We start from the raw sequence: 16,218 nt of genomic DNA on the forward strand, positions 1-16,218 counted from the left end.
GATAACAGCACTGTGCAACTGGCACTGATCCAGGGTATGCTAAGGAGACCATGCCCAGTGGAAAAACAGCTCCTCAACATGGGATGGACAACTCTGCCCATCCCCTTCAGCCCCAGCCCTTTGTCTCAGTGGCCACCTGGGCCCTACCTCACTGTCTGTGATGTGAGACTTGTCCACTGGATCCTGTTACAGATGCTTTGCACCAACTTCCACCTCCTTTCACCCTGGACCTGGCTGTGAACAGGCATGGAAGGGTTGCTGCTAATTATTTAAAAATAAATTATTTTAATTTAAAAAAAAATATTAAAAGTAATAGCAACAAGAATAGCTCCGTGCCTGAAAAATACATATTACATGATTGGCTGTTCACTTTTTTAGAAGGAATAATATACATGTTATATTGTATTAATTAGTAGTACTGTATTTTTTAAGTAGTGTGGTAAATATAGTTTTAGGCTACAACATAATATTAAAATAGAAACCATGCCATGTAAGATACTTTTAACTGGCTCAAAGAATGGATAAGATAATAAAGAAATTCTTTGCACAGAAATAACAGCAACAAGACACCCAAAATCCCAGAGAGAAGAATTATTGCCTCCTTATCAGGAAGAACCAGGCTTTTCTACCTCCTTTCAGACTCCGTGGAGCCAAACCGTGATTTACAAATGAAGGGGGAGAAGTTGACAATAAACAGAAAAATCCTTAGTTTGAAAGGAATGTTTGCATCATGTATGAGATATTTTAATATGCAACAGGCTGTTGCTTTTAAGGGTTAATGCTTTGTTAGCATGCCATGCTTTCAAGAGGAAAGCATCCAAATGTCAGTAATTCTTTGCTTTTTATTGTCTTTATTGTCTTAACTCTGTCCAAATTCTTATTGCTCTAATTTTTATTACTATTTTATAACCATTTTTTTACTATTGAACTTTTAAAATTTTAACACAAGTGACTGGGGATTCTCACACCAGGAACCCCTCAGAGCCCCATGGGTCCTGGCCCCAGTGAAGCTGAAAGCTTCCCTCCCAAAATGCTGCATTCAGTTCTGACCCAGCACTAAGAAATCCAAGAACAAAACAGAAATCTGATGACAGAATCTTGCAAAATCCCATACAAGAACATTCTGTTATAAAATCACAAGTATTAACTGTGATTAACTGACAAAGAAGCTGAGAAAGTCAACAACATTAGAAAATGATGCTGTAGATGAATAATGAGATGGATGGTTGTCTCTCACAATTAAAGAGTGAATATTAAATATATGTTAAGAGAAGTTTTGTAGATTTATAGTTATGTGTGTGTGAAAAACGCCAATCACTTGTTTTTAAAAATTTAAAAGTTTAGTAGTAATACGATGGTTATAAAAATAGTAACACAATTAGAGCAATAACAATTTGAACAAATTGAATTAAGACAATATGAGATAATAAAAACAAAGAATTACAGACGTCTGGGTACCTTTTCTGGGCATGATGAGCCCGAAAAAGGACCCCTGCTAAGAAAGGATTAACCATTAGGAACCGTAGCCCGTTGCATATTCATACACTTCATACATGATGCATAAATTCCATTCAAACACAGGATTCTGTCTGGTCATTGTCAACTTCTTCCTTCTAATCCTAACAGCGCCTCCAAGGTGGGAAGAAATTAATTTCTTCTGATAAGAAGGCAATAAATTCCCTTTCTCTGAAAGATTTAGGTGTCCTGTGGCTGCTATCTCGCTGCAAGCCCTTTCTGTTAAACAAAGCATCTTACATAGCATCGTTTCTGTTTTAACATTTTTTATAACCTAAAACTATATTTAACACAGTTAAATACAGCGGGGGCGTCCACAGCCCTGGAATCCGGCTATCTGGTGAGGGGCGAAGGCCAGGGCCCCTGCGCATCAGAAAGCAGCCCCCCTCGGCATCTTGGCCTCGGGCTGAGCTGGGGGATAGCTCGGAGCAGCGCGGTGAGAGACGAATTAGGAGGCGACCACTTGCTGGGGGTAAACTGTCGGTTTATTACAGAAGAACCAACAAGGAGGGGAAACACCCAGCAAATGGCCCCGAACAAGGGGCAGGAGAGGGTTTTAAGGGAAAAGGGGGGAAGAAGGCAGGGAAACCCGGCTATCCAATAGAAATACATATTTGGAGGTACGAAACATAACTGATATACTAAAGTAACCAACTGTTATAAATCATAGGAGGGGCTCCGGGGCTACAGCTAACCATACCTCCCAGAGAAAAGAAAATTCTCGAAACCTGGGAGGAGAAAAGGGGTGATTGACTGAGCTCAAGGAGGAGGCACTTTCACTTTATAAGAGAAACCAGGGGAGGAGCAGTTTCATTTCCATAGCAACCTAACTGACAGGGTCCTGGGAAATTTAATACAGAAAATGGGGGGAGCAAACTAACAAACTTAAGAACACACCACAGCAACACAGTACTTAAGAAAATTAATACAGCATTACTTTCTAACACAACACATATAATATTCATTTTAATATTTGCAAAAAGCCAATCGTAAAATACAGGCATTTTTCACAATCCCCACTCTTATTCTTTGTAAATCATTTGGCTTGAGCAATATTTCTTATCTACTTGCATCTTCTGGACTATGCTGGCAAAATAAAACAGGGGATTACAAAAGGAAAAAATATATATATAAACAGTTGTAACACATAAAATGAAAGATCTTCATTTCTTCTAATACATTACCTCACCAGCTAGGTTTTAACATTGTTTTCTCATTTTTGGACTGGTACCTGGGTTATTTTATGTATATATATATTTTTCTTCTTTGATTTCCTTTGCTTTTTCTAGAATGATTTTTCCGTGGTCATCAATTTTCAACAATCTGATATATTGAACTTTCCACAAACACCTCCTTCTTCGGCCAAATAAATAGTCCAAAGCCAACCTATTCTGATACCCTACAGTTTTTGTTTGACTTAGCTGACTTGATATTAACTCTAATGCTTGGGCAGCCTTATTTGCTACCATTTCTGTAACTGCTTGGCGTCTTGTAATACGATTCAATAGATGATTTGGAGTCAATATAGAGTTAGATTGCTGTGCTGGTTTTACCTTTTCGTTTATTATTTATTTTTTTACTAAATCTTGAACCGTATCTTCAAGATTAAATTTAAAACAAATCCATCTCTCTACTTTTGGACATTCAATTCCAAATCTATTACCACTTTTTCCTAAGTTTCTTGTAGTCCAATAATTTACTCCCTTTTGCCTACAGGTTCTTAATTTGGATGGGTTATAACAGTGGCTGTTGACATGGGTGTGTGTAATAAAAGAGGAACTTTGGTTTCTTTCCATGTGATACTTTCTGTAGCATTTTTGACACAATCTTGCTGGTATCCCGAAAAGGAAAAGACAACAAATGAGTGCCAGAAACAGGAATAACAGAGATCCAGTACGGCTTATACTCCCACCTCCCATGCCTGTGAGGCTGCAACCCACAGCAGGTGTATTTGATCTTCTTGGTGGCAAAATATAGAGGCCAATCTGGTCTTGCCCTCTATTTCCTTGTCACTTTCTCCTAACTAATTTCCAGGCAAATTGTTTTTGACACCCTTTAACTGTGGTCTCCTACTGTTCCTCAGGTATCTTTCATTCAACAAGCACTAATGATTCCCATCCACAAAAACAAGTTATTACTTTAACACTTTTGGCAATAAGAGCATAAATTTTGTGAACCACAATACTCATTACTCTCACAATTCCAGCACTTATAACCCAGCTAGCATATCCAGTATTGGAATGAACCAAATAAAGTTTACTGATGGAAATGGTAATTCCCCTTCTCCCCTGTACGATTCCCAGGCTAAGGTCAGAATACAAAACCAGTCTTGATCCTTCTATCTGAAGTATTCCTCCCCAAAGGAGATGTTTTATTCAGGCAGTGCTCAAAACCAGTGATATAAGTGTTATCTTATTTCTTAATTCAGTGTTATTCTTTGTACATTTCTTAGATCATTTGAGTTTTTCTAAACAATTACCACTCAGTCCCCATTGGAAAGTCAGTTCGGTATCAGTCGGTTTAAATGTGATAGTCCATTCCTCAGGTTTCTTCACAAATCCTTTGATTCTGCTGGCATAAATCCACCCTCTTTCCGTGATTCTGATTGTTTCTTCAGTAGTACCTGGAAAGGACTTCTTAATAGCATAGTAATAAAAGAAAGATAATACTGCATTAACTTTTACCATTTGCTTTTCTTCCAAACTTTCTGGGTTTAGCTAAAAGCTTTCTCTACAGCAGCCTCTTCTTCTTCAGGAAAAAAAAACCTTCTCGTTAACAGCAAACAAAACACACAAAAGAAAAAAACCAAAAAACTTCTTGCTTAAGAAAAACAAACCGCTTTGTGAGGTTTGGAGAGTCATCAATCTTTGCTTTGATTTTTATCTTTTAGTGCTAGTCCCCCCTCCCCATCTCTTCACGGCCTTGCTATCAGTGCTGTTCTTTGCCCTTCCCCCGGTGCTGCCCCTTGGCTGCAGGGCCGGAGCAGGGGAGAGCAGCCCCGGGCATGGGGACCCTGGGGATTGCCTTGGGTCTCTTTTGCCCTCTATCTCTCTCTCTCTCTCTTTCGGCCCCCTTACGGGGCCCACGCTGCCATCCTGGGCTCGGGACCCCGACAGTCTGGGAGCCCCCCCGGCAGTTCCGCCCCGGAGCCAGCCCGCTCCTGGCCGCAAACCTGTGTCCTCTGCTGCAGCACCGCCCGGGGCACCTCCATGGATCGGTCCCTGCCGCAGCCCCCGAGACCCCGTCGCTCGTAGGGAGCGCTCAGACACCTCCCAACCTTGACAACCCCAAACTTGGTGTGCCCAGGTGCTCCTGACATTCTTTTTCTTTCTCGTCAACCTACCCTCTTTTCCCTTCAAGCAGGGCCTGTTCTGCTAAGGCCTTTCTGGACCCCAGTGTGGCATTGAATAACCTCTTAACAACCATGTGTTAAGACACTTCCCTGCCTTTCATGCAAAAAACCTTCATTCACACTTCTGCTCTCTTCTAGCACCAAGATGTCATCACTTCACATTCTAACATCTCAGATTTTCCTAACTACCTCTCTACTTCAACTTCTCTCTTTCTTCTCTCTCAACTGTAACCTTTATGGGGTCGATATTTAATCCTCCCCTATTTCCTTCTCCAGCCTAAACTTTTTTGTTGATTTTTTTTTCCTTCATCCTCTTGGCGTAATTTCAAAACTCTAGCTATCATTTTCCTATTTTCTGATATCTCTTATTCTTAATTGCACTTGTAAGACTCTTCCCAATAAATTGCTACCTGCCCCTGGGACCAATAACACATCTCCCATCTAAATTTTAGTTTCTTCCCTCAATTACCACATCTTTAATGACTAGAAATGTAAAACTTTCTCTTTTTGCCCCTGTTACTTTCACTATATATTTGCTCACACTATAACCTTTTGGAACGTTTAACAGGCAGGTTCTCTCTCCCCCTGTGTCTATTACAAATTCTAATTCTTCTTCTCGGGGACCCACTTTTAAAGTTATCACAGGCTCCAGATGGTATTTGTCCCCCCCAAAAAATTAGAGCCTATGACTTTTTTTTTTTATGTGCCCATTTCTTTAAAGATTTTCAGATCTTCTGCTTACTTAGGACCATTTCCCTTTTTCTCTCCAGTTTGTTTATCTATTTAGTTGGAGTTTCTTCTTTCCCCTCTAAAAGCTGTCCCTCAAAAACCTTTTGTTTTCACATTTCGCCTTTGATATGCTGTCTCATTCATGCTCTTGGTTATGTAATTACGATAACTATTCATGTATTTACTACCCTCCTCATTATTTTAACCCCACTCAGGAGGCACAGTTGGCATTTTGTCTTCTCTGGGGGTCCTTGCGGATTATCTTTTTCTTAAGCTTTTATTTCAGTTACTCTAATTGCATTTTTCTTGAGAAAAATATTATTTTAATTACCAACCACATCTCTTCTCAAGTATAAATGTTTGGACCTAAAAATTGGTCTAATTGTTCAGCTATGTCTATGGGATTCTCCAAATATCTCTTTTATTTATTTCTTAAAATTTCAGACTTCAGACGAAGTCAAAGGAGCATTTACAAACTCTGATCCGTCCCCTCCTATGAGAACCTCTCTTAATGGAAATAGACCAATCCCTTTATCCCATTCTTTCTGTATTTTTATCTTCTATAGCCTTTCTCCTGTATATTTAGGAAGAATCAGGAGAGGGCTTTCTTCTAACTGAACTTTTAGTGTTTCGATAAGGTGATTCCTTTAGAGTTTCTCTGAGCAGCCGGAGCTGTGGTTACCAAGGGAACGGAGCTCGGGGCAGGACAGGGCGACTCGGCGTGACTCAGAGTCTCGGTGCTCCAAAGGCGGGGTGTGCAGCCGGGATCGCCCGAGGGGCTGTTCCGGTGCAGACCGAGCTGGAGCGTGGATAGCTCCCGCATGGCTCACGGTGGCTGGTCGGGCAGAGGCAGAGCAGCCGACTGACCGCGGCTGCAGCGGCGGGAGCCGACAGAGTCAGGGCAGCCGGGGATGGGACAGACGGGACCCTCCTTCGGTGCGGTGAGCGCGGTAACCACGGTGCACACGGCAGGACAGATCCCCACCCCCTGCACGAACTGCGGAGCGGCCGCGGGCCAGGCGGCCGGGACTGGGACACACGGACTGGGACACACGGACTGTGCCGGAGCCGGCGCAGGGGCTGGGGGGGTGCAGCTGCGAACGAGTGGGGGAACGAACGGCAATGGATGAGGTAATTTTGTTCTCAGCTTTGTACTTTCCCCGTTTTGCTTTTATTGCCTTTCAAAAATGTTATTTTCCTACAGCCTCCCCCCTCCCCAGCATGTGGTATACTATTTTTCTTCTGGATTAAACGGTTTTTACAAATAAATCCAGAGCTTAACAAATCTAAACTTCTGCTTGGATACTTTGAAATGGTCGACGAGCTAACTCACGACCTTCTCATATTGTTTTTCTCATCACCCTTTTATTTATCTTTTGGCAAATTATACATATTTCAGGTACTTGTTTCTCTACTCTAAAAGTCTCAGTGCACCCATAGTGCCTTAAAAAAATGATCACACAAAGCCTGAGTATCCCACCGGGCTTTTTGATACATGTCCTCTGCTATTCCCTAGTAAGTGTTTTATTATCTAATTGTCTTCCATCAAGATGTTTCTATTTCCCCGATTTATCTTGTTCGCCACCTATCTTGTTTTAATTTTAATTTTTTAATTTTTTTTTTTTTGCTTCTCTAAACTTTGGAATTTCCAATTTTTCTTCATTTGGAGTTAATATTAGCTCTTTCAGCTCTATTTTCTGCTGCATCTTTAGCTTCTTGATCTGCCAATTATTTCTTCTTATTTCTGGGTCTTTACCTTTTTGTGTCCTTTAATATGTACTATTGCTATCTCTCTTAGGTAATTTTAATGACTCTAAAACCTCGAAAATAAGTTTCTCATGTACTAATCTTTTTCATCTTTAATTAAGTAATCTCCCTTTTTAAATTTTTCTTGAGGCATGTGCTACTCTAAAGGCATCCCTTGAATCAATATATAACTCCTTTCTTTTGTGTTAAATTTTCTAATGCTCTTTTTAAGTATATAATTCACAAGTTTGCATGTTTTTTCTCATCAACTTCTGCATACCCTGTATTTTGCAAGGAGTTGTATTTCTGTTTGTTAACATAACTCCCAAAGGGCTGTCTTGGGGTATTTCTGTTGGTAATTTTTTCTGCTTTTCTTTTCCTGTATCCACCTTACTGTATTTCCGTCTCATTTTTCAATTTTCTATCTATTCGTCCCCTGCTTCCGTTTTTCACTTTTGTCCTAGTTTAGGACAAATTAGGGGGAAATCTCAAAAAGGGAGCCCCCCCCAAAACAAAACAAACCTCCAACCACCCCTCCTCCAACACCAGGTTCGGGAAGGAATTCCTCGGAGGAGCAAAGTGGAAAACAAAACCTATTTATTTACAAATAACAAAAAGAACACTCCCCAACACAAGAAAAGAAAAGGGACCAGACTGTGTTGTGAGGGCGCCGAGCTTCTGTCGCAGGCTTCGGGTGTCCTGGAGCTCTCAGGCCAGATCCGGAGCCGGTCCAGTATCTTCAGGGGAGGGTAAGAAAGAGAGAACAAAAGAAAAGGGAAAAAAAGAAAAAAAACCAGCGCAAAAAAAAAGCAGAAAGCAAGCAAGCAAGCAAGCAAGCAAGTGGCTAGCCAAGCCAAGCAGCAAAAGCCCAAAGCAAAAGTGCCTGGGCACACCCCACACCCCCCCCCCCTTCCCCATCCGGCCACAGCAAGATGGGCGGGGGGGGGGGGTGGAAGGCACAGCTGCCAGACACAATACACGATATGGGGATAAAGGCTGAAGGCTGTCACCCCACGACAACTTTTTACTAACAACTTAAATACCACTTTTCTTTCAACTACTTACACCCAAAAAAACCCCTTTTTCTCACACTGCTTGTCAATACAATCCACCTCCCTCCAAGGAGATATGGTAAGGCTTAAAATGCACAATCGACATTACCTATACTTTCATTCATCTACATTCACTCACTTTTATTTCTCATTCACTTTCACATATTCCTTCACACTCTCAAGACAGAAAGTGGATCCTTATTGCTAGAAAATCACAGGTCCTTGTGGCCCCCTCTTTCGCTCTGGGGTTGACCTCCAGGTCTCAGTGTCACCAGGCCCCCGAGAAGGGCCTGACTCTGCTGCCTCTGGTGTCCGTTCCCCTGTGAGGCTGTCTGCATGTCCTTCACACTCTTCAGCTACGGCCCCTCACACACCCAGGGAACGCCAGCTTGGTTCGCAGGTCACTCACTCCTCTTCGGCCCAGAAGCCCCCACCTACCCGGGAGCTACAGCCTGGTGTGCAGGTCACTCACTCCTCTTTCCACTGCCTCCCCCTTCCCACCTGCCTGGGAAGTTGAGGCTGACTTTGTGTGGGTCTCACTCACACACACCACAAAACAACAATAAGGTACCTTTTACTTTCACATCACCTATTACAAGTTTAGGTGTTACTGGCCAGTCTCAGTGCTATTGGATATCCCTCAACCCAGCTGTGTTATCCAAGCCAAAATGTTATCCTGCCATGTTGTCCAACCCCAGATGCTCTTGGGTATTTTTCCCTAAATTCAGCTGTGTTGTTCAACCCCAGATGCTCTTGGGCATTTTCTGTCCCTCAACCCAGCGGTGTGGTACAACTACAGATGCTCTTGGGCATTTAATTTGTTTTGCTGTGTTGTCCAACCCTGGATGTTCTTGGGCATTTTTTATCCCTCAATCTGGCTGTGTTGTTCAACCCTGGATCTTGTTGGGCAAAAATTTTTCCCTCAGTCTAGCTGTGTTGTCCAACCCCGGATGCTGTTGGGTAAAATTTTAATCCCTCAATCTAGTTGTGTTGTCCCACCCTGAGTGTTCTTGGGCATATCCTCACTCCGACAGAATTCTGCTCAACCCTGCTCTTGGATGCTCTTAGAATATAAATCCCTCAACCCAGCAGGTTTTAGGGGCCCCTCCTGTCCCGTTTCCTAGTGGATTGGGTGAGGAAACCTTGCTGCCTACCTCCGAGGGGTCCAACCCCTCCCTGAGACCCAGTCCCAGTCACCCCGGGGGGTTCTTTCACTCTCTTATCACTCGCTTTGTCTCTTTACTGGCCGTTTTTCTCGCGAAAAGAGGAAAACGCAGCATGGGAGACTCCTCACTCACTTGGCAGGTCTGGGACAACCAGCCTGCCTCTCATTCACACACATTCATCCCCTCCCTGTACCTGCCCCCCGCCCGAGAAATACTTACCAATCCTTTTTCCTTCCCGGGTTCTTCGTGCGCACTACTACACTTAGGGGACCAATTACCGCAGTTGTAGGGAGCCTTTTTTTTCCTTCTCTCTGTTATATTGCCTCCTTTTGTCCACAGATCGTAACCTGCGTCTGTCGGTCACTTCAGGGGAAACAAAGCGAGGCTGCCAAATAGGGCAGGGCGTGCCTTCCCCACTCTGACTCTCCTAAAGCACAGGCAGCGAGGTGTTAGCAACCATCCTCTGCTACCAAATTGTGAAGAACGCCAATCGGTTGTTTTCAAAATTTAAAAGTAAAAAATATGGTTATAAAAATAGTAACACAATTAGAGTAATAACAATTTGGACAAATTGAATTAGGACAATACGAGATAATAAAAACAAAGAATTATGGACGTCCGGGTACCTTTTTCTGGGCATCACGAGCCCAAAAAAGACCCCTGCTAACAAAGGACTAACCATTAAGAACAATAGCCCGTTGCATATTCATACACTTCATACATGATGCATAAATTCCATTCAAACACAGGATTCTGTCTGGTCAGTGTCAGCTTCTTCCTTCTAATCCTAACAGCGCCTCCAAGGTGGGAAGAAGTTCATTTGTTCTGATAAGAAGGCAATAAATTCCCTTTCTCTGAAAGATTTAGGTGTCCTGTGGCTGCTATCTCGCTGCAAGCCCTTTCTGTTAAACAAAGCATCTTACATAGCATAGTTTCTGTTTTAACAATTTTTATAACCTAAAACTATATTTAACACAGTACTTAAGAGAATTAATACAGCATTTCTTTCTTACACAACACATATAATATTCATTTTAATATTTGCAAAAAGCCAATCATAAAATACATGCATTTTTCACAGGGGGGTTTCAGGTAGCTCTGGGGTGAATTTTGGAGGGAAATGGGGGGGTCTGAGAGTCCTGGGGAGTTTTGGGGGTCTTGGGGAGGGTTTGGGGATCCAGGGTGATTCTAGGCCAACCCTGGGGGACTCTGGGGGGTTTGGGGTTCCTGGAGAGGTCTCGGGGGAGAATTGGGGGTCCCGGGGGGTCCCAGGCCCACCCTGAACCAAGGTCTGGGGGTTTCAGGGGGAGGGGGCACCGCAGGGGTTCCTCCTCCCCCCCCCCACCCGTTTTTGGAGGGTCTCCCATGGTGCCCCCTCCCCAAAAAGCTCTGAGGGCCCCCTGAAGTGGCTGCTGTTCCACCGGCCGGTGCCCCCTGATCCAGGACAGCCCCACTGAGTCTGGCAGGTTCTGGGGGGATTTGTGGGGATTTTGGGGTTTTGCGAGGCTGTTTGAGAATTTCAGGGTGGCTTTTTTGGGCTTTGGGGGATTTTGTTAGGAATTTGGGGGGAATTATTGGGGGTTTTTGGGAGAATTATTGGGTTTAGAGATGCTTATGTGATTTTGGGGGGTTTTGTTGATTTGGGGGGTTTTGGATTTGGGGTGTTTTGTTGGGGTTGTGGGGGTTTGGGGGGGGAATTTATTGAAATTTTTGGGAGTTTTATAAAATTTTGGTGAGTTCCACTGGGATTTTTGGTGTATCTCTGGAGTTTTTGAGGGTTTTCTTATATTAGTCCAGTCCCTTCCAGTATGATCCAAAGATGGCCCCACTGTGCTCCCAGTCCCTGCCAGTAAGAGCCAGTTGTGCTCCACATGGTTCCAGTTGCTCTCTTTCACCCTCATTTGTTCCAGTCCCTCCCATTACACCCTCCCAGTATGTCCCAGTATAGCCCAGTTCCCTCCAGCATGTTCCCAGACACTCCCAGTTGCTCCCAGTTGGGTTTTTTGGGGGATGTTTGGAGAATGAAGCAGTCCAAGGCTGAGCGGAAAAGGCCCCTTGGGGGGACATCGGCGGGTGCTGGTGGCGGCTGCCGGCAGAGGCAGCCTGGAGGAGCAGAGCCCTGTGTGCCGCAGGAGCCCAAAGTGGGGAGCCCAGAGAGGGGGGAGCGCCGCCATGGGCGGGAGCCTCAAGAGCCTGGAGAGGGGCAGGGGGGACTCCTTGGAGCCGCTGCAGCCCATAGCAGAGAATGAGGGGAGAAGGGAGCCCGGGAGCCCAAACAGCCCCGGCATCCCGAAATGGGGAGAGCGAAGAGGGGGGAGCTTTTGGGATCGCTGGGACTGCCAGCAGCCTTGGCAGGGCGGGCACCAAGGAGAAGGGGGACCCCCAATCTAAGTGTGACCCCCTGCAGCTGGGACAGGGGGGAACCCTTGAACACCCAAGGGGAGGGACCAGGGACAGGGAACTCCTGGGAGGCTTTTCCAGGGCTGAATCTTGGTGTTTGGAAGGTTTTCGTGAAGTACAGATGGCCGGTGACTGGTAGAGATGGACTTGGGCAGAGGGACCTTCAAACTCAATATGCTCATCCCTTGTTTTCCCCAAACCAGGATTTCCCATTGCCAACCCCTGGGAGTCTGTGAGGAAGATGCCCTGGGACACTGAAGCAGGTGAGGAGGAAGTCAGTGCCCCTTTCCCCTCTGTGCTGCTCCGTAGCCCAGCCCAGTATGGCCCTGGCTGCAGCTCAGCCCTGCGGGGAATCTCCTTGCCCTTGCCTGTGGCACAGACGCAAATCCCATCCTGTCCTTGTCCTTCCTCCCCCAGGAGGGGGGGAGGAGGAGAGCAGGAGCTGAGCATGGAGAGCAGGGGGAACAAATGCCCGCAGCAGAACCTGGTGGAAGAAGCCATTTTGAGCGGCTCCATGGCGCAGGAAGCCAACGGGGAGGAAAAGCGCCGGAGATGCCGCACGAGGAGGGGCTGCAAATGCAGCTGGCAGGGATCTGAGGAGGAAAGAGCCAGCCTGGGCTGGGAAGGCGGCCAGAGATCAAGCCAGAGCTCTGAGCTGGTGCTCCATGAACAGCTCCATGATGGGGAGAAGCCCCACACATGTGTGGAGTGTGGGAAGAGCTTCAGGTGGAACTATAAGCTCATTGAGCACCAGAGGACCCACACTGGGGAACGGCCGTTCGAGTGTGGGGAGTGTGGGATGAGCTTCAGCCGGAGCTCCCACCTGACCAGCCACCAGAGGACCCACACTGGGGAGAGGCCCTACGAGTGTAGGGAGTGTGGACAGAGCTTCAGGCAGAGCTCCAGCCTGATCAGCCACCAGAGAACCCACACTGGGGAACAGCCCCATGAGTGTGGGGAGTGTGGGAAGAGCTTCAGCGGGAGCTCTGACCTGATCAAGCACCAGAGGATCCACACTGGGGAACGACCCTACGAGTATGGGGAATGTGGGAAGAGCTTTAGGGACCATGACACCCTGATCAGGCACCAAAAGATCCACACTAGGGAGAGGCCTTACGAGTGTTCCGAGTGTGGGAATAGATTTCGGTTCAACTCCCATCTCCTCCTGCACAATCTGAGTCACGCAGAGGAGAGGGCCCTCTTCTGCCCTGAGTGTGGGAAGGGATTTAAGTACAACTGCCAACTCATCACCCACCGGCGCATCCACACAGGGGAGAGACCCTACAAGTGTAGAGAATGTGGGAAGAGCTTCTCACAGAGCTCTCATTTGACCCGACACCAATACAGCCACCGATAAGGGAAGCCCTGCTAGTGCCCTGAGTGCAGGAAGAGCTTCGTGCTCTGCTCCAGCTCCATCCCCCACTGGAGGAGGCACTTGGGGCACAGCCCTGGTGACCCACTTTCCCTGTGATCCATGTTGGGAACACACCTGGCTTCTTATTCTTTTGGTTTGGCCTTAATTTTCTTGTCTTTTCCATCTCTTTGCAGTCCAAAAGTGAAGAGGGATCAATCTTTCACCTCAAAACCACTCAAATCATACTGAAAACAGGTCAATCTTAACACAAAAGGGCTCAATCCTACCTCAAATTGCTTGTTCCCACCTCAAAATCTCAATCCTATGCCAAACTGACTCCATTCCACAGGTACCAGGGTGAGATGGGGTTGGAAGGAGATGGGAGAAATGGGATCCCAATTTGGGAGCGATAGGATGGGATGGGAGCGTAGGAGCGATTGGACGGGGATTGTGTGGGGCAGGGTGTGTGGGATGTATTTGATAGCAAATAAAACTCTCAGACTTACTGCTTTCTCTCCCGTTCATGTTCAGTCCGTTGCAGTTCTGTTTGCAGAGCGCCCCCTCACAGTTGCCGCCCTTGGCCTGAGCCTGCCCCTTTTCCCTCAGGGTTCCCGCCCTTTCCCTGCCCCCTTTCCCCTCATGGTTCCACCCTTTCCCTGTCCCCTTTCCCCTCACGGTTCGACCTTCGGGAACAGGGAAGGAGGAGGAGGAAAAGGCTGAGCGGCAGCAGAAGCAGCTGGAGAAGGGGAGAGGGAACCCTGGAGTCGCCGCAGCCCTGGGAGCATCACCCCCCATCCTGCAGGTGCCCGGGGAAGGGGGAGCTCGGCCCAAACCTGCTGGGGGGTGCCTGGGTTTGGGATTTTTTTCAGGGGAAGTTTGGAGCTGGCAGGGCTCCAAAGCCGAGCCACAGATGGCCCTCGGGGGGACATCCGGGTTCCCCAGGAGGTGTTTTTGGAGGGTCCCAGGGCCAGCAGTGGCTGCTCCCAGTATGAGCCCAGTCCCTCCCAGTCATTCCCTATGATGATGCAATTTGATCCCAGCACAGTCCCAGTTCTTCCCAATTTCATCTAGTGTGTTCCCAGTTCTCCCAGTTGTCCCTAGCATAGTCCTAGGCACTCCCAGTATGATCCCAGTCTCTCCCACCAGGTCCCTAGTCCTTCCCACTTGCCCCCAGCGTGTTTCCAGTTCCCCCAGCACATTCCCAGTGGCTCCTAGTCCGGTCCCAGTCACCACCCATATGGGCTCAGACACTCCCAGTATATCCCAGTTGCCCTGAACATTCTCATAGTCATTGCCAGGCACTCCCAGTTACCTTAGGGTGGTTCACTTGCCCCCTGTTTTATCCCAGTTGCTCCCAGTTCCTCTAATTCTGTTGGCTCCCAGCATGGGCCTGGTAACTCCCAGTAACCCCCAGTCAGGGTCCAATCACACCCACTCTGATCCCAGTATGATTGTAGCCACTCCCAGTATGATCCCAGTCACTTGCAGTCTAATTCCAGTTGCTCTCAGACACTCCCAGTACGATTTCAGTGCCCCCAGTGTTATCCCAGTTGCTCCCTGTCAATGCCAGCATGACCCCAGTAGCCTCCAGTATGATCCTAGTGTCTCCCTGTCTCTCCTAGTTTATCCCAGTTGCTTCCAGCTTGTTCTCAGTCACTCCCACTTCTTCCCAGTTGCTTTCAGCATCATTCCAGTTGCTCCCAGTCAATCCCTCCATCATTCCAGTCCCTCTCAGAGTCATCCCAGTTGGTCCTAGCATGGGCCCAGCTGTTCCCAGTGTGCTTCCATCACTCCCCTATGGTTACAGACACTCCCAGTATGGTCCCAATTGAACTCAGTTGTCCCTGGTATAGTCCCAGTCACTCCCCATATGATCCCAGTCCCTCCCAGCATGGTCTCACTCACTGCCAGTTACCTGCAGTGTGGTCCCAGTTCTCCTCAGCATGGTCCTGGTTGTTCCTGTGTGGTTCCAGTCATCTCAGTATGGTTACATATTGAGAGTTTTTGCAGATTGAGGAGTTTTTGTTAGACAATGCCCATATTCAGCCAAAGCACAATCCAGCCTGCTTGTACTAATGGACAATGGACACATGCACAAACAATGAATAATGGACATATTCAGAAATTGGGTTGGTATATCCTTGAAAGAGATACAAGAAGAAGAGTCATCAGGACTCAGCAAGTTTGTCAGCAAGCTTGGGAAAGTAAGAAAAAAGTAAGTAATGGGTGGGTGTCGTGGGTTGACTAAATGATGCTTTTATCCCCAATTGTCTCATTCTGTTTATGCTGAATAATAAGTTGTACACCTTTAAGACTTGTTCCAGAGAGTGAAGGGGGAGAGAAGAAGAGGCAGGTTTTTTTCAGACACTGCACTCACTTCTCCACATTCCTGCTCTGGACTGTGTTGTCTGTGGATGGACAGACAGCGGGACAGAGCTCTCTTTTGCTTTTAGTTAGTTTAGCTAGCTGAGGCAAAGGAGACAAAGAAGTTCCCTGGACTGTGGGTTTTTTCCCCTTTTCTTTGGAGCTGTTCAAACCTGCTCTGGACTGAACACCAGAAGAGCACCAGCAGCTACATCTGTGGCCACTGGGCCAGGCCTGGCCTGCGACATTTCCAGCACCAGAGGGACTGATCAGAGACTTAGTGAGCTGAGCTGCAACCCAGGGAGGGGACTTTCTCAGTTTCTCAGTCATCTCTTTTGGAGCGGCAAGGGGTTTTATTGTTTAATAAACAGGTTTTTCCACCTTTCTCCAAGGAGGTATTTTCTCCAGGACTGATTGAGGGAAGGGGCTGATTTAATCTGCTTTGCTACTGGAGCCCCTTTGGGATTCTCTTCCAAATTTGCTCTGAACCAGGACAAATACATCTATTGGTGCCCAATGCATGGCTCAAGAAGGTGGAAA

At 46.6% G+C, this 16,218-nt stretch overlaps 1 protein-coding gene across 1 annotated transcript in view; it reads left to right on the plus strand.

The window, feature by feature from the left end:
* LOC141731335 (uncharacterized) overlaps positions 1–13,317 on the plus strand; it is an 89,005-nt gene extending 75,688 nt beyond the window's left edge. Inside the window, exon 3 of the mRNA XM_074555954.1 lies at positions 12,708–13,317. Within this exon, the coding sequence (XP_074412055.1) occupies positions 12,708–13,317 (610 nt within the window). The remainder of the gene's footprint in view (positions 1–12,707) is intronic.
* The last annotated feature ends 2,901 nt before the right edge of the window (positions 13,318–16,218 follow it).

Source organism: Zonotrichia albicollis, chromosome 20 (assembly GCF_047830755.1).
Source record: "Zonotrichia albicollis isolate bZonAlb1 chromosome 20, bZonAlb1.hap1, whole genome shotgun sequence".
Classification (NCBI taxonomy): Eukaryota; Metazoa; Chordata; class Aves; order Passeriformes; family Passerellidae; genus Zonotrichia; species Zonotrichia albicollis.